At 52.1% G+C, this 18,393-nt stretch overlaps 1 protein-coding gene across 1 annotated transcript; it reads right to left on the bottom strand.

Moving 5' to 3' along the window:
* Positions 1 to 8,283: 8,283 nt before the first annotated feature.
* TSPO2 (translocator protein 2) lies at positions 8,284 to 12,542 on the bottom strand. Its single transcript, XM_059867871.1, has 4 exons — positions 12,427 to 12,542; positions 11,034 to 11,242; positions 10,234 to 10,372; positions 8,284 to 9,061 (listed from the first exon to the last, which is right to left on the bottom strand). The coding sequence occupies exons 2-4, from the start codon at positions 11,204 to 11,206 to the stop codon at positions 8,879 to 8,881; spliced, it is 495 nt and encodes a 164-aa protein (XP_059723854.1). The 5' UTR covers positions 11,207 to 11,242; positions 12,427 to 12,542; the 3' UTR covers positions 8,284 to 8,878.
* Positions 12,543 to 18,393: the final 5,851 nt, after the last annotated feature.

Genomic DNA, 18,393 nt, shown 5'->3' with positions numbered 1-18,393 from the left:
GGCTCTCAGGTGTCACCTCCTTCCCCTGCTCCCTCCAGCTCCTTTCAGCAGCCCCTTTTGCTCCCCTTTTAATTTCAAACTGAGTGACAACTTCTCAGGGGGTGGGAGGAGCCCATAATTCCCCCTGATGGAAAATCCTGGAAGCTCTGGGGTGTATTTATCCCGAGGGGTGACGGATGGCTGGCACGGGGCACTCCCTGCTCTCACAGCCCTCTCCCTCCTCTGCCAGTGGATTCCACGGCTGACCTTGAAGGACCAGCTCAGCCTGGCCTGGCTCAGGCAAGAGGGGAAAAGGTTGTGGTCATTTTGCTGGAAAATCTCTGGTTTTGGTGGGTTTGGCTTCCAGGATCACCTCGAGCATCCTGTGGTTCCTCCCACCCTGCTCATGCAGGACTCTGAGGGAGAAATCTCCTGGTTGGAGCTGTAAATCCAAGCCAGAACCTTCTCCCAGATATTTGGAAGTCCTGCTGGAATTCCCAGTGGGCAGCAGTGCTGCTTCTCCCATTGTTCTGCATTTTCCTCCCGAGTGTTCCAGAAGTTCCCAGTGCACTGGGTGTGTCTGGGTTGGAGGGGATTTTCCCTCTCTTTTTTGTTCCCTTCAGGATTATATGAAACTATCCCAGCATCTCACTCTCAATTTCAATCATTTACAGTTTGTATCAGTCCTGCCTGAGCCAAGTTTAATTAAAAACCTGGGTGAGGTTTTCCCAGGGTCCAATCCTGGCCATGCCGTGGGGCAAAGGAGGGGGGAGAAGTGTGGCTGTGCAAGATTTTGGAATCAAAGCACACTGGAAATCAAACCTGTGGGCTCTGCTCAGAACCCACCACCAGCAAACTCTGAGTAAATGTGGAATATTCAGCTGTATTTGATGGAGTATTCAGCCAGTATTAGTGAAAAAAACCTCTTGGTTTGAGGAGGAGAAGAGGTATTCCATAAAAATCAAATCACTGGGAATGTCTGCTTTGGAGCCAAGTCAGCCTTTGTGATCCTGTCAAAGTCAGCTCTTTAGAGCCTTGCCAGGAGGCTGCACCATCACAAAGTGAAATAAATCCACACCATCAGGCAGGTCATTTATTATCAGAGAAAATTAATAACAAATTAGCACAGATAATTAATTCTGGCTGCTCTTCCCAGCCCACTGCCTTTGCTGGGCTGGATATCCTTTGGAGCTTTTCCCCAGAGCCACCGTGGGTGCAGTTTTTGGGGACAGAGCACCCCTTTGAAGAGTTGTTGTTTAGGTGGTGTTGTTTAGGTGACAGAGCTGGCAGTGGTGACAGCCCAACCAAGGATTTGACAAATTTCAAGACATCCTATCCATGGAACATATATCTTCCACGGTGCAGGATTTTATTTCTTTTTAAGCCTAGAATACTTTCCTGCAGGACAGGGGTGGTGTTTTGCCTCCTGTGTGGTGACAACGCTCAGATTCCACCTCCCCTGTCCAATTGCTGTCACCTCTGACATTTCAGGGGCTGCTTTTAGGGTGGGAATCCTCTCCCAATGACTGACAGCTCATTTCCTCCTAATCCTGGTATTTTCAAGCAGCATCTCAACCCCTCTCCAGTCCCTCTGACCCACTCTGCTTTATTTTTGGAAGCTCTTTGTGGCTGGGGTCCCAATTTTGCTGCAGCTTTAGCCTGGCCCCTGCGAGGGCTGAGCTCTAATCTAATCTGGGGAATGTGGCACCGAGGCTCCCCCTCTCTCCAGCCTTTCCCAGCTGCTCCCCAGCTCCTTCTAGGGCAGTGCTTGGAGCAGCCAGGATCCAACCCCCACTGCAGCCAAAAATATAAAAGGGCACCACGGAGCTGCTGTGTCGGAGCTGGGCGTGGGTGAGGGCTCTGCTGGCTGCTTGTGACCCCAAATGTGTCCCCAGGGGCTCAGGAGGGGCCTCCCAGCAGCACTCAGGGGACCCCAAATTGCAGAGTTTTTGTTGAGGTTCCTCTCCACCTGTCCCTGTCCCCAGTGCTTTCGTATTTTTCCCACTTGGCTCTGAATTTGTTCACAAAATCCCTCTGGGATCATCGAGTCCAAGCTGAGCACTCAGTGCCACCTCCAGGTGACACCTCCAGGGATGGCCACTCCAAACCCCCCTGGGCAGCCCCTTCCAGCCCTTTCCATGAGGAAATTCCTGCTGATGTCCAACCTGAGCCTCCCCAGCCCAGCCTGAGGCCGTTCCCTCTCCTCCTGTCCCTGTTCCCTGGGAGAAGATCCCAAATCCCCCCGGCTGTCCCCTCCTGGCAGGGAGTTGTGCAGAGCCAGCAATTCCCCCTGAGCCTCCTTTGCTCCAGGCTGAGCCCCTTCCCAGCTCCCTCAGGACTCTCCAAACCCTTCCCAGCTCCCTCAGGACTCTCCAACCCCTTCCCAGCTCCCTCAGGACTCTCCAATCCTTTCCCAGCCCCCTCAGGACGCTCCAAACCCTTCCCAGCTCCCTCAGGACTCTCCAAACCCTTCCCAGCTCCCTCAGGACTCTCCAGACCCTTCCCAGCTCCCTCAGGACCCTCCAAACCCTTCCCAGCTCCCTCAGGACTCTCCAATCCTTTCCCAGCTCCCTCAGGACCCTCCAAACCCTTCCCAGCTCCCTCAGGACTCTCCAGACCCTTCCCAGCTCCCTCAGGACTCTCCAAACCCTTCCCATCTCACTCAGGACTCTCCAAACCCTTCCCAGCTCCCTCAGGACTCTCCAAACCCTTCCCATCTCCCTCAGGACTCTCCAATCCTTTCCCAGCTCCCTCAGCTCCTCCAAACCCTTCCCAGCTCCCTCAGGATTTCTCCAAACCTTTTCCAGCTCCCTCAGGACTCTCCAAACCCTTTCCAGCTCCCTCAGGACTCTCCAGACCCTTCCCAGCTCCCTCAGGACTCTCCAAACCCTTCCCAGCTCCCTCAGGACTCTCCAGACCCTTCCCAGCCCCCTCAGGACTCTCCAAACCCTCCCCAGCCCCCTCAGGACCCTCCAAACCCTTCCCAGCTCCCTCAGGACTCTCCAAACCCTTCCCAGCTCCCTCAGGACTCTCCAATCCTTTCCCAGCTCCCTCAGCTCCTCCAAATCCTTCCCAGCTCCCTCAGGATTTCTCCAAACCTTTTCCAGCTTCCTCAGGACTCTCCAAACCCTTTCCAGATTTCTCCAAACCTTTTCCAGCTTCCTCAGGACTCTCCAAACCCTTTCCAGATCTCTCCAAACCCTTCCCAGCTCCCTCAGGACTCTCCAAACCCTTCGCAGCTCCCTCAGCCCTGCCAGGGGATCACAGCTCAGTGACAGGGGACACCAGGACAGGCCTAAGGGACAGCCTGTGCTGGGAGAAGCTTCCAGGCTCTGCTGGAGTTTTGGATTTTGAGGATCTGCATCCATCCGAGTCCAGAGCAGCTCCTTCAGTGGCTTTAGAGGCACCTCTGAGCCCTCTGATGGCTCTTGTCCCCCAGCAGGGATCTCTGCAGCCCTGTGTCCCCTGCAGGCCGTGGCTGTCACCCTGATTTTTTAAGTTTTTCTCAGCTTTCTGATGTTGACATTCTGGTAACGAACTTTCTCACACACCTCATGTAAATAACTTCTTGTTTTGCATTCTTTTATGGAGGAGGAGAAATTTGATGGGCTGTAGGTTTGCCCAGTGTCATTGGAGAGGTGGCACTGTCACCCTCCAACCCACTGTCACTTTTGGAAATCTATAAATGTCAGAGTCAGAAATTAAATCTAAATCTATAAATGTTGGAAATCTAGAAATGTTGCAGTCAGAAATCAAATATTCTCTTTTTAGCCTCAGAGAGCTGCATGTCTGTGTGGTGTTAGTGTGTGTCCCGTAGTGACAGCTGTCCCTGTCCCTGTCCCTGCAGCAGCCATTCCTGGAGTTAACCTGGCTGTTCCCATCACCCACACCTGCCTGCCACAGGCCCTGCCAGGAACAGGGAGCTTTTATGGCTTTGTGGGGCCGGGGGAACATTTTGGGATAGATGGGAGAGTGAAACAGGAGCCTGGCTGGGTGAGTCATGGCTCAGCCCTGCTCTCCATGCCGAGGGGACAGCTGGTGGCACTAACAAATGTCTCCCTAGAGACACTGTCTGGCAGCCAGCCCCCTCCTGCTTTTTCCAGCTGTAACTACGGGACAAAAAAATAAACACTGACTGCTTCCCTTCCTTCCTCCCTCCCTTCCTTCTCACCTGGCCCTCTCCTCCTGCCTTGTGGGAGCCCAGGAAATTCCTCTGGCTGCCCAGGGGGCTCAGAGATCTTGGCACAGAGCCCAAGACCTCTGTGCCTTAGATTTAGCCCTTGGAAAAAATAATTACCAATCTTTATAGGAAGATTTACAAGCCAAGAGAGTTTAAGTAGAATGGTAGTGAATTTATCACAGGGTGAAAAATCGATTTTTGAGGTTTTTAGAATGGGGGCTCGGGGTCCCAATTTGGAGGAATTTGGGTGTGCCTTGTCCTTTTTCCTCCTTCTTCTTGGCCTCCATCTTCTGGGTGATGGTGGCACTTTTGGAGTGGTTTAGAGTAGCAGCTCACTGTCTAACATAGCTGATGGGTATTGGGAAGTTATTGTAAATATTGCACACCCAGTTTTTAGTGTAAAAGACAACACCAGTGTGCCTCAACCCGACTGCCAGACAGACCTTGGCGGGTTGGAGAAAGAATTTTATAGATAAAAACCAATAAACAACCTTGAGAATGAGAACTGAAGAGTTCTGACTCCTCCTTGGACCGCCAGGCTGGGAAAAGAGACTTCCTCACACACCTCGGATTCCGAGGCTGCCTCGGCACCAAAAGGGTGTCAGGGAGGGCTGGACATGCTCCTGTCCCACGGGATCGACCTGGGCAGTGCCCAGATCCTGCTGAAAGCTGCTCCAGCTGTGCTGAGCCCCAGCTGAGGGATGCTCTCACCTGCCTCACCTTCCATCCACACCCTCCTGGCTCTCCGTGCCCAGCCTGGCACTGGAGGAGCCTTGGCAGGTGCTGCTGCCTCCCCAATTAATTCCCAGCCCAAGTGGGAGTTCATGACAGGTCCCAGCAGGGCTGCAGCTCCTGCTGCTGCTGGAAGGAGAGCTCCGAGCACAGGAATTCGTGTCCTGCAGCACCAGAGCTGGGTCACCTGCACGGAGGTGACAAACCCTGGGTGGGGCTTGGACAGCTCCAGGGAGGGAAATCAGGGAGAGCTGCAGCAAGGCTGGGAGAGCTGTGGGGTGAGAGGGGGAGAGGAAAAAGGGGGGAAGGAAAAAGGGGGGAAGAAAAAGGGGAGAAGGAAAGAAGGGGAAAGGAAATGGAAAAGAGGAAAGGGGAAAGGGAAAAGGGGAAAGGAAAGGAAAGGTAAAAATAAAAATAAAGGAGAGGATTTGCCCATTCCAAAGGCAAATCTGGGGTTGGGGCTGGACAAACATGAGCTTGGACAGGGCTTGACCCAACCTGGGACAGTGGGAGGTGTTCCTTTCGTTCCCTTCCATCCCAAACCATTCCAGAATTCCAGGATTCTGTGAAACCAAGGCTGCTTTGGGGCTGTGCTGCACAGTCTGGGCAAGAAACCCTCCAGATGACTTTGAAATGTCATTAAAGTTATTTTTATGCAAGGGGGTTCAGTGTATCTGTTTAAACAGCAAATGCACCAAATGATGCTTTAAATATTAATACAGGAGGGTGTCTCACTGAATTTAATTTTCCCAATTGATTTCAGGTTGCTCTGGATAGCACAGGGAGGAATATTTGCTATTTTTGCTGCCTGTGAGAAGAGGCAAGAGGCAAAGAAAAGCTCCTTCAGCACTTACAGGTGGGCTGGGAGGAGGAGAAACTGGAAGGAAAACAAGAACAAGTCAGCCAGTCCCAGCAGCTGGGAAAGTGGGGAGGGCACACACAGAAAAAATCTATTCATATTAATTTCAGATTTTCCTTTGCCTGCAGAAAGAAGTGGGAAGAGTAAATCGACCCAATTTATGAAAGCTGATCAAATATGCATTCATCTATTTAATTGGAAATGTTATTAAAGAGTCGCAGGTATGAGCCAGATCTAGAGCCATCAATTCAAATGAGATTTAAATAATTCTCTCCCCTTTCCAAGAGGAGATAAAGGCTCCTTTAATCCCTCCTGCCTTCCCTGGATGGCTCTGCTCGTCCCTGTTCCCTGAGGACAGGATGGGCAGAGCCAAAATCACCCTGAACTCCCCCAAATCCAACGAGCAGCCAGACCCCACCTTCATTTGAGGGAGAAATAATTTACATTTGTCCTTTGGCAGGAGGGACTTCCTGGGAGACACAGAAGCTGTAAAGAAGAGCAGTGGTATCACAGAAAAAAAAAGCCCTGAAGTGTTAGAGGATTTCTTTTCTTATTTCTTTTTATTTCCAGCAGTTTTTGATGTCACCAGTGCTGCTTTGTGGGGCTGCTCCTGCTCCCAGGCTTTTCCTGCAGCTTTTCCCTTGGACACACAGCCCTGGGGAGAGAAATCCCGAGCCAGGGGGGGAAACAATGGATCAAAGTGACAGAATCAGCAAATTTTATAAGGAATGTTACAGATTCCAGGTGCTGCCAGCTCCTGGGCTTTGTGTCTCAGTGGTGCTGAGCCCAGGCTGGATCCAGGAATGTTCAGCATCTCCCAAAGCCCAGCTGGGTGGGGGCCAGGGGGGTCCCAGAGGCAGGAATTGTCCTGCTCCCCTCACAGCTGGGCTGGTGGCACAGAGGAGCCTGTCACAGGGATGTCCCCAAGGCTGGGTGTCCCCAAGGAGGGACCTTGGGCACCTTTTGGCTTCCAAACCCACCCAGGAATGAATCCACCTCCCAAATCCCTTCCCTGGAGCTTTTGGGAGCCTCACCCCAAACCAGTCCAGCCAGAAGAACTCGGATTTATTCATTTCTTTATTCTCCAAAGAACCAACAGCTTGTTTTATTCAAAGCAAATCCAATTTATGTTACAGCCCCAGCTTAGCCCTCCCACCCCCTCATTACAGCCCCAATTAGAGCCCAAATTAATTACAGCCCTGATTACAGCCAGTGCCAGGAAGAAGATCCATGTGTCCCTTCTCTTTACATTTAGTGCTTTTAAAAATGTGAATTCTGTCTGGAGACAGCAGAGCTTGTCCAGGGAAAGGGGGACACAAGGATGAGTCCCTTGTGCCTGATTCCATCCCATTCCTTTGGAATTCCTGTGATTTTAACCTTTCCTGATTAATAATGGCAAGGAAATGCTCCAGGATGAGGCACCTGCTTTTTTGCTAATTATTTAATTAATTACAGCCTTCCAGGCAGTGGGAGCAGGCTCACCAATTTGACATACTCTGAGCTGAAAAGAAAAAGAACAAAATGAAGTTTTCTTCAAAGGCACTGCTGTGAGCTTTTCAGCTCTGCTGAGGGATGGACCAAGGAGGTGGGAGAGAGGAATTTCCTCCTGGGGGCTGCTCATTGCAGGCAGGGGAAGGGGTGGGATGCTCCCCAAACAGGAGGCAGAGCCCAATCTCCAGCCAGCAGCAGAGCAAGACCCAGCCCTGCTGCCAGATAAAGAGCTGAAACAAACTGGGGCACACAGGAACACGAAGCAACAGCAGAAAGAGCAAAAAAAAAAAAGGAGAATTTTCTTTTTAATAATCAAGTATTTTCTTAAAAAATCAAGTAATTAAAAAAATTAAGTTCTTAACAAAAAACAAGTAATTTCTTTAAAAAATCAAGTAATTTCTTTTTAAAAATCAAGTAATATATATATATTTTAAAATCAAGTAATTGCTTTTAAAAATCAAGTTATTTCTTTTAAGAAACCAAGTAATATATATTTTTTTTAAAATCAAGTCATTTCTTAAAAAAAAGATCCATTTATTAAAAAAAATAGAACCAAATCAAGTAAGTTCTTTAAAAAATGGGTGTGCAGAGGTGAAGGCCATTTTGGTTTGGTCCCAGCAGAGGAGATGGGATTTGCCAGGTGTGTGCCCAAGCTCTGCTCTGGGGGATGGTGGTGAGGGGTTCCCAGCCTGAATTATTCCAGGTAATAATTGACTGCTGGAATTTGACCTGGTGCCATTTGGGGAGGAGGGAAGAGGGGCAGGTTTGGAGCTCTGCAGGGGAAGATGCACGACAGACACTGAATTCTGGATGTGTCCTGGTCTTACCCTGCACTGTGTGGGAACATTTTTATTATAAATGAAAATTTCCCTTGGTTTTGTACAAAAGGAAGTTGGTGAAAAAATCCAGAACCTCCCCCTGTGCAAAGGTGAGAGTTCTCTCTGCTGTGGGTTCAGATATTATAATAGAAACCCACGTTGAAAAATCAGTTGGAGCCCCCAAACCTGCTGGAGAAAATCCCATTAATGGAAGGAATGGTGCAAACCTCTCCCCATGGAGCTGGGAGGAGGAGGAGGAGGAGGAGGAGGAGGAGGAGGAGGAGGAGGAGGAGGAGGAGGAGGAGGAGGCAAATCCCAAAAGGAACCCCTGAAATTGTTACAGCTCAGTTCACCTCTGCAGCCACATCTCTCTTCCCAGAGAAAAGCAAGGCACAATTCTCCCCAAGAATATTTCTGGGGGGGTTTCACATCCTCTGAGCCTCAGAGAAAGGAAAAACAATTCTTATCATTTGCTGTACTTTGTGCAAAAGTAGAATGCAGGATGGGGATTGTTCACCCACAGTGATGGTGTTTGTTTCATCACAGTGATGGTGTTTGTTTCACCCACAGTGATGGTGTTTGTTTCCCCACAGTGACGGTGTTTTGTTTCCAGAATTGAGTGCTTAGCAGATTCAATTTAAATGTAATGTAATATAGAATAATAATAATATAAAATGAAGTAATTAATTAGCCTTCTAACAAGATAAAGTCACATGCATCATTTCTCTCTCCCCCTCGGCGGGGAACGAAGTGAACACACTTTTTTTTTCCCCGAAAATTCCATTCACCTCAGGCCAGTTAACAACACAAAAAAGGATTTTAGTCGCTCTTGCCCGACTTCTGCTGGGGGTTGTCCTTCCAGATGCGGATGGTGAGGCAGGTGGCCATGGCCAGCCAGCCCAGGTAGGGCAGCAGCAGCAGCGCTGCCAGCCGGTTGATGCGGTACCAGGAGCACAGCGTGCCCAGCGCCAGCCCGTCCAGGCACAGCACATCGATCACAGCCTGCGGCAGGGGGACAGGGCTCAGCCCGGGCTGGGCAACGCGGCACGGCCCCGCCCTGGGCTGCCAGGATGGCCCGGAGCCGGGGGGAGCTGGGGCAGGGGTGGGGGAGCTGGCACTGGAGAGACCCCGACCCCCAATATTGTCCCTGGGCTCTGATCAGTGACACCTGTGTGACACCAAGAGTAATTAATGTGCTCATCTCTGCTCATTATGGAATCCCACAGATGAACACCAGGCTCAGTGTCCCCTTTGCTGGCACAACCTGCTCGTGCTGGTGGCCACTGAACAAACTCCCCAAAGTACCCAGGTACAGGTGGGGAAGTGGCACAGGGATGGGGGCTGGCACTGGAGAGATCCCAACCCCCAGGATGGGCTCTGCTCACACCTGAGTGTGTCACACCACGAGCCCACACTAATTAATGTGCTCTGCTCATTATGGAATCCTGCAGATGAACACCAGGCTCGTGGCCAGTGTCCCCTTTGCTGACACAACCTGCTCATGGCTGTGGCCACTGAACAAACTTTCCAAAATACCTGGGGAAGTGGGACAGGGGTGGGGGCTGGCACTGGAGAGACCCCGACCCCCAATATTGTCTCTGGGCTCTGATAAGTGACACCTGTGTGACACCACAAGTAATTAATTAATGTGCTCATCTCTGCTCATTATGGAATCCCACCCTGCTCGTGGCCAGTGTCCCCTTTGCTGACACAACCTGCTCCTGACAGTGGCTGCTGAACAAACCCTCCAGCTGCACCTTTCACCCCCAGAGTGACAAAATCCAGGTGGAAACACCAATCCCCAGCTGTGCCTGTGCCCCCTCGGCCCTTGGCACCTGAGCAGAGCCCGGCGGCCCAGCCCGGGTGTGGCACTGCCCAGCCCCGCCCTGGCTGTGCCCGATAAAGCCCCGGGAGCTGCTCCCCGCGAGGATGTGACAGTGCTGTTGTCACTCAGGGTGTGACCCCACAAAGGGCTTTATCTCCCAGCCCCGACCCTTAACTGGGGGGTGCAGCCCTGGCAGTGCCCAGCCCCGCTCCCCACCCCGGCTATCGCAGCGGGGCTGGCCAAGCTGATACCCTTGTGTGTGGGCAGGAGTGGCTGCAGCCCCAAATTCCCACAGCATTCCCCTCAGCACGGCCCCAAAGCACCCCAAAGCACCCCAAAGCCCCCTTACCATGTTCAGGTTGTGGGCACCGAAGAACAAGGGTGGCCATGCCCAGTTGAGCACCAGCTGAGCCCCGTAGAGCCCCAGGGGCACGATGGCCTTGCTGCTGCAGCCCCCCAGGTCGTTCCACACCAGGTAGGAGGCGTAGCTGTGAGGAGGGACCCCTGTTAGTGCCACCCTGGGCAGGCACAGAGCCCCTCCTGTGCCTGTGTTTGCCCCAGCAGAGACTGGCAGCACAGCAGGGTCCAGGTCAGGTACTGGGATCAGGGGAAGTTCTTCCCCCAGAGGGTGCTGGCACTGCCCAGGCTCCCCAGGGAGTGGGCACAGCCCCGAGGCTGCTCCAGGAGAGTTTGGACACTTCTCCAGGGATGCCTAGGGTGGGATTTTGGGATGTCTGTGCAGGGCCAGGAGCTGCACTGGATGATCCCCTTGCAGCTGGGGCTGTTCCATGATTTCATTCCACAATTCCCTGTCCCTCCCAAACCTCCCCTGTCCCACCAAAGTGGCTCCTGGCCCCTGCCCAGTGCTGGTGGTGGCATCCCCCCAGGCTGTGTCCCTGCCAGCAGCGTGCCAGGCTCACACCTGGCTGGGTCACACGTGGCAGGGTCACACCTGGCAGGGACGGGGTCACACCTGGCAGGGTCACACCTGGCAGGGTCACACCTGGCAGGGTCACAGCTGACTGGGACAGGGTCACACCTGGCAGGGTCACACCTGGCAGGACAGGACACCCCAGAGCTGAGACAGAGCCTGGCAGGGCTCAGGGCTGTTCCAGGGCCAGCAGGACAGCAGGACAGCAGGACACTCACCCCATGCCCGTGTACAGCATGGTCCAGGCCACAGGGAACACTCTGCGGGACGGGCACCAGGAAGGTTTTTTCAGCTTCTCATACCACTCTGGGATCTCCTTCCTGTTCAGGAACCAGCCAAGGAATCCTCCAACGTGGGGCAGGACAGTGAAGCCCACGGTGTAAGCCCACATCCTCCCTCAGGGGCTTGAGACTGCTTTTTTCCTGCTCTAAGTTAAGAGCAAAATCACAGCATCACTTTTAAAGGACTTTTTCCCTACTTCCATCCTTTAATTCCACATCCCACTTCAGCCCCTGAGGCAGATGGAAAGGATTGAATGTGTTCAGCCCTCTCTGGAATGGGGATTATTCCTGTCTGGGATGTTTCCCCCCCTGATTTTCCCACTCTTTCACAGCTCCCTGCAATATCCTGGTGTGAGGGCTGTCCCCATCCCTGCTCCTGGGGCTGGCAGGTGCCTCCTGGAGCTGCTCCCCCTTCTCTGCTGCCCTCAGGATGGAAACCCAAACTCCATCCAGACTTCCCCATGATTTTTCAACGTGGATTTCTGTTTTAATTTCTATTTTAAAAGAGGTCTGTGACAGAAAAATCCTTCCAGGAACCCACAGCAGAGAGAACTCTCACCTTTGCACAGGGGGAGGTTCTGAATTTGTTCACCAACTTCCTTTTGTACAAAACCAAGGGAAATTTTCTTTTATAATAAAAATGTTCCCACACAGTGCAGGGTAAGACCAGGACACATCCAGAATTCAGTGTCTGTCGTGCATCTTCCCCTGCAGAGCTCCAAACCTGCCACTCTTCCATCCTCCCCAAATTCCCCTTCCCTCAGGATCCAGGCAGGAATGAAACCCCCATTAAGATTCGTCAGGAATGGCAGCAGGAGCTGCCAGCAGAGCGGTTCTGAGCTGTCAGCACGGGCACAAAATGCACCTGGGAAGGTTTGGGGTTTAGGAATGCAGGAGGAGCAGTCCCTGAGCCAGGGAAATGGGGAATAGGGGATGGGACTGACCTCCACAGGCTCTGCTTGGATTGCAGCTCACAATTAACACTCTGCTGCACGCTCAGCTAATTAGCTAATTGTGATTGTTGTCACCACCCCGTGCTTGGGAATGCCAAATTCCCACCTCACCAAGGAACAAACATCCAACCAACAATTCCTTCACCTGACAATTTATGGCACTCTCAAGGTACCCACAGACCAGGAAACAGCTGGAAACTGACCCAAATCCAGCTCTGCTTTAGATGTGACCCAGCCCTGCCACGTTCTGCTCCCCACACACCCCGCAGGAACGGAATGTGGGAAAATACTGAATTTCCCCCAATTCCTTTGGGCTGCAGAGGTGAAGGAGGGTTGGAAAACCTTCTTCTGGTTTTTCTCAGCTGCCTGAGCCTTACCTGGGTCAGTGCCTTGCTGTGCCTGGCCAAGGGAAGGGCTGGGACATCCAGGACTGGCTGTCCCCACCGGTGATCCCCGAGTGCCGCAGCTGCCGCCGGGTTTTACCCAAACGGCCCCAAACTGGGCGGAGAGCTGGGGCTGGGGCTGATTAAACTGGGAGCTCCTGCTGGGACAGGCACTGGGAGTTTGGGGTGCTGGAACCCAGGGACAGGCACTGGGAGTTTGGGGTGCTGGAGCTTGGGGATAATTGCTGGGAATTCAGGATGGTGGAGCCCAGGGACAGTCTCTGGGAATTTGGGATGGTGGAGCCCGGAATTTTGGGTGCTGGAGCCCCAGAACAATTTCCAGGAGTTTGGAATGGTGGAACCTGGGGGCAATCACTGGGAGTTTGGGGTCATGGAGTTTGGGGACAATTGCCAGGAATTTGGGAAGGTGGAGCCCCAGGACAATCTCCAGGAGTTTGGGGTGGTGGAACCTGGGGACAAGCACTGGGAGTTTGGGATGGTGGGGCTTGGGGACAATCACTAGGAATTCAGGATGGTGGAACCTGGGGACAATCACTGGGAGTTTGGGATGGTGGGGCTTGGGGACAATCACTAGGAATTCAGGATGGTGGAACCTGGGGACAATCGCTGGGAGTTTGGGGTTGTGGAGCTTGGGGACAATCGTGGGGAATTTAGGATGGTGGAGCCTGGGGACAATCTCTGGGAGTTTGGGATAGTGGAACTTGGGGACAGTTGCCAGGAATTTGGGATGGTGGAACCCAGGGACAATCACTAGGAATTCAGGGTGGGATGGAGCCTGGGGACAAGTGCCAGGAATTTGGGAAGGTGGAGCCTGGGGACAGTCACTGGGAATTTGGGATGGTGGAGTTTGGGGACAATCTCTGGGAGTTTGGGATGGTGGAATCTGAGGACAATCACTGGGAATTTGGGGTGCTGGAATCTGGCAGGTAAAACAAAACTGTTCCAGGGGTGTGTAAAATGGTAGAGGGAGAAGCCAGAAATCAATTTCCATTAGGAGCTGTCTGGCAGGGCTGGCAAAATGAAACACTAATTCCCAGCAGTTCTGGGTCATTACCTGGATTTCATGGAGGCAGGAGCAGGGCTGGCTCCTCTCACGCTGGGATTTTGCTGCTGCAACAGGAATCAGGAAAATCTCCTCTTTCACTGAGCTCCCAAGGAAATTATTTTTTTCATGGGAAGAGAAAGAAAGGGGGGAAAAAACTGCTGTAAAAAGCCAGATTTTCAGCCAGCCTGAGTGCTGCCCTGCCATGGGTTGGCCCAGTGGAATTCCCAGTTCCAGTGACAGATGCAGAGCTCGTTAATCACACCCCAGCCTCCTGCATCTCCTCCCAGAGCCTGTTGCTATTTGTGACTGGAAATTTGTGTCATGGAACCATGCAGCTCCCAAAAGATCCTGAATGGTTTCCATCCCAGTCAGCCCCTGCTGCCTCCACCAGCCCTGGCAAAAAGCACAAAATTTGACAATTTTCAGCCAGAGATTTTTGTCCCCCTGGGCACGAGCTCAGTCCCACAGGTTTGGCAGGAGTGTGCCCAGGCTGGTTTGGAATTGAATGTGCTGGAAGATGGAGGAGCTGAGGGTCAAATCCCAAGGATCTGTGAATGTGAATTCCCAGCATTCCCAGCTGGGAATGCTGCTGGTGGTGGGGGAACAGAAAATGGGAGGAGGGAAAAAGTAACAGGGGCAGTTCCAGGCCTAAAAGTTCCTCCTGCCCTGGGCACGTGCTGGAGCAGGGAACAGCCCTGGGAATGCCCTGGAAAGGTTTCCTCCAGCACAGCCCTGCCTTTCTCCTCTTCCCACGGATTTACACCTCGGGAATGCCCTGGAAAGGTTTTTTCCTGCCCTGAGAATGCCCTGGAAAGTTTTTTTTCTTGCCTTTCCCATCTTCCCATGGATTTTCTCCTCGATATTCCAGCTTTGGATGATTTGGCAGTGACCCAGGCCGAGCTGAGGCTGCTCTGCAGTGGAACTGTGTCCATCCCAGGGCTGGGAAAGAGCAGGATCAGGTTTGGGGAGAGCCTTTGGTGGCACCACCAGTGCTGGAGCCAGGGTGACACAAATCCATGCCCGGCCACTCCACGGGATGTGTGTGATACCCTTGGGATTCCTCCTGCCCTGGGCACGTGCTGGAGCAGGGAACAGCCCTGGGAATGCTCAGGAAAAGGGGGATTTATGGGGATGGAGAGGGGAATTTGTGAGGATGGAGAGGGAGAGATTTGTGGGGTGGAGATGAGGAATTTGTAGGGATGGAAGATGGGAGATTTTGGGGATGGAGATGGGGAATCTGGGGATGTGGGGATGGTTTCCTCCAGCACAGCCCTGCTTTTCTCCTCTTCCCAAGGATTTTCTCCTCGATATTCCAGCTTTGGATGATTTGTCAGTGACCCAGGCCGAGCTGAGGCTGCTCTGCACTGGAACTGTGTCCACCCCAGGGCTGGGAAGAGCCTTTGGTGGCACCATCAGTGCTGGAGCCTGAGTGACACAAATTCATGCCCAGCCACCCCACGGGATGTGTTTTGTGCTCTCAATCCCCCTCCTGCCCTGGGCACGTACTGGAGCAGGGAGCAGCCCTGGGAATGCCCAGAAAAAGGGGGATTTATGGGGATGGAGAGGGAAAGATTTGTGGGGTGGAGATAAGGAATTTGTGGGGATGGAAGATGGGAGATTTTGGGGATGGAGATGGGGAATTTGGGGATGTGGGGATGGTTTCCTCCAGCACAGCCCTGCTTTTCTCCTCTTCCCATGGATTTTCTCCTCGATACTCCAGCTTTGGCCGAGCTGAGGCTGCTCTGCAGTGGCACCGCGTCCACCGCAGGGCTGGGGCCGCGGGGATTTGGGAGCCTGGCTGTGCAGCATCCCCGCAGCCCTCGGGACAGGCAGGGCAGGGTTACACAACGCTGTTTGTTTTCCTCTCCTTAGCAACCCCCGCACGTCCTGCCCTGCCCGCGGGGCTCGCTCCGTGCACGATTAATTGCTCCAATAGAAAGCCCCGTTAACCTGAATATATTATTGAAAAGCAGCATATTTCAATCCGCCCTAGATTTGGAAATAGAGATGCCAGGTCAGCTCCTGGCATAAATCTGCAGAGCTCCTGGAAGCTGGTGGAGCTTCCCTGATTTACAGCGGGGAGAGGAATGGGGGATTTGTCTTTCCAAAGGAGCTGTGGGGCTGCTGGGAGATAAAACCAGCACTGGGAGAGAAAAGAAACGATGGGGAGGATACCATTGAGTGATGAATGGAAAAGATGTTTGATTTTACAAATAAACTTTAGGTTTGTTGATAAATGAAATTGGACATTGAGAGATGAAAGAAACAATGGGGGGAAAATGCCCTCAATTCCATAAGAATTAAAAATGAAAAGGGAGGGTTGTACATTAGAGGGGAATCTTTGGGATCAGGTGTTCTGGGGAGTCTGAACCTCTCAGGTACCTCAGAAACGGGGAGAGAGAGAAGGGAAATGTGGGAAATTGGGATAAAAAGGAGGCTGCATCCTCCAAAAATTGGAGAGATCCCAGGGGAATGCCCCATGGCCTCTGCCTTGATTGGAATAAAGTCAGAGGACTGCTCTGTCTCCTTTTGGGACATAAACCTCTGCTGTTTGTGGGTTCATTTTCCTGACAGCAGCAATAAAGGGAGGGAGGGAGAGGGGAGGGAAAAGGAGGATGGAAAAGGTTTGGAGCTGGCTGGGAGAGGCTGGAAGGGGCTTCAGGGGCAGAATGGGGCTGGAAAGGACTGGAGAGGACAGACAGGAACAGAAAGGGACTGGAGGGGACATAAAAAGACTGGAGGGGACAGAAAAGGACTGCAAGGGACAGAAAGGGGCTGGCAGGAGCTGCAAGGGGCTGGCAGGAGCTGCCTCCCGTGATAAGGCCGGGCCGGGGCTCGCCCTTATCTGCCCGCAGGAGCCGCTCTGCGGCCGCAGGAGCGAATTCCAGCGGCCCCGGCTCCCGGCTGGAATTTCACTGCACAGCGCTTTAATTCTAACTGCAATCACCGGCATTTCCACCCCACCTGGTCCTGCTGCAGCGCATCTTTCACAGTTCTAATGCTCTAAAATATCCGGTCTTTTTGCAAAGGCATCTTTTAAAGCTTATTAAAAACTTATTTTTAGTTCAATCTGTCAGCAATGTCATCTCTGTTCCATGGCCTTCTTCAGCCAGCACACCTTATTTCAAAAATATACAAAATGCTCAAAAATATACAAAAATATCTTGTACAAAGATATTCAAGACTGCGTAAGCTTTCTGTCAGATTTTAAGAATTCTTTACAAATCCATTTCTGGCAGGTTCCCAGGAAGGGAAGGGGCTTTTAAAACTTATTAAAACTTATTTTTAGTTCAATCTCCCCCTCGATGATGTCATGTCTATTTCATAGCCTTCTTCAGTCAGCACAGCTTATTTGAAAAATACACAAAATGCACAAAAAAGGGAAATGATAAAACACAGGAGTGTTCTCCCAGCTCCTGGCCACTCCCTTTCACTTTGTGCCCTGGGAATTACCTAGGAAAACCTTTATTCCCACGAAATATGGGGGTTTTGGAGTATGGGAAATCTTTATTCCCACAAAGTTTGGGGGTTTTGGGGTTTGGAAAACCTTTATTCCCACAAAATTTGAGGGTTTTGGAGTATGGGAAATCTTTATTCCCACAAAACTTGGGGGATTTGGGGGTTTGAAAGAGTTTTATTACCACAAAACTCAGGTATTTTGGGGTTTGAAAAACCTTTATTGTCACAAAACTGAGGGGATTTGGGGTCTGAAGAACATTTATTGTCACAAAACTGAGGGGTTTTGGGGTTTTAAAAACCTTTATTGTCACAAAAATCAGGGGTTTGGGTTTAAAAAACTTTTATTGCCACAAAACTTGGGGTTTTTGGGGTGTGACCCAGTTTTGGAGACTCTTGACTCAAATCCCAGCTCCACACCTACCTTGGCACCAGATCCTGGCTTCTCTTTGGGGTCAATCCCAACTCTGAATGGCCAAAGGCAAACCCTGCAGTGACAGGGTGCCCTTAATTATTTTTTTGGTGATTTAATTAGGAGCAGGATCTGGGTTTGGGGCAGGGCACAAAGTGGATTAGGGGAGCAGCTGCCTCTTGAATTGGGGCCATTTCTCCTCCCTTGGGGTTCACCCTGTGCTCTCCCAGAGGCAGCTCCAGGCTCTGGGAATCCTCTGGAGACCCCAGAGAGGCAGAGCTGGGGGAGGTATTGGATATTTATAACCCCCAGGGGCTGGGGAGGGGGGAAATATTCCTTTGGATTCCAATCTTTAATCTGCTCCTGGTGGGTTCTGTGGAAATGCTGAGCCCCCTGCTCCTCCTGCAGCAGTTTTGATCCCAAACTTCCCTCTCTGCTCTGCTCCCAGCACATTCCCAGGGATTAATCCTGGCAGGAATTCTGTTCCACCCTCCTGGCATCCCAAAAGCCCAGCCCAGGGACACCTGAGCAGGTAGAGCAGCTGCTCAGACATCCCCAAAATCTCCCATCTTCCATGCCCACAAGTTCCCCTCTCCACCCCAAAAATATCTCCCTTTCCATCCCCAAAATCTCCCATCTTCCATGCCCACAATCTCCCCTCTCCACCCAAAAATCTTTCCCTCCCCATCCCCACAATTTCCCCTCTCCATCCCACAAATTTCTCCCTCTCCATCCCCACATTCTCCCTTCTCCATCCCCAAATTCTCCCCTCTTCCACCCCAATTTCCCCTGTTCCATCCCCACAGTTTCCCCTCTCCCTCTCCAGGGAGGCTCTGCAGCTCGGGGATGGCACCAGAAGCTGCAGCAGCAGCAGATTTCTCTCCCTCTCAGCTCCTCACTCTGAAAAAAAAGCCAAAGGAGACCCAAAATCCCAAGGGATCCCAAAATTCAGGAGGCAGCTGAGGTTGGAGAGCTCGTGGAGTGAGGAGCAAAACTCCTGGAAGCTTCTGGAAGCAAACCCTGCACA

The sequence above is a fragment of the Haemorhous mexicanus genome, chromosome 25, assembly GCF_027477595.1.
Source record: "Haemorhous mexicanus isolate bHaeMex1 chromosome 25, bHaeMex1.pri, whole genome shotgun sequence".
NCBI lineage: Eukaryota > Metazoa > Chordata > Aves > Passeriformes > Fringillidae > Haemorhous > Haemorhous mexicanus.
Note: the sequence above shows the minus strand (reverse complement) of the source record. Positions and strands in the feature narration are given on the sequence as shown.

Coding starts and splice junctions, on each gene's coding strand:
- TSPO2 (XM_059867871.1), bottom strand. CDS start 11,206: ATGTGGGCTTACACCGTGGGCTTCACTGTCCTGCCCCACGTTGGAGGA. Junction 10,373..11,033: donor ATGCTGTACACGGGCATGGG/GTGAGTGTCCTG, acceptor CCCTCCTCACAG/CTACGCCTCCTACCTGGTGT. Junction 9,062..10,233: donor GTGCCCACAACCTGAACATG/GTAAGGGGGCTT, acceptor CCCCTGCCGCAG/GCTGTGATCGATGTGCTGTG.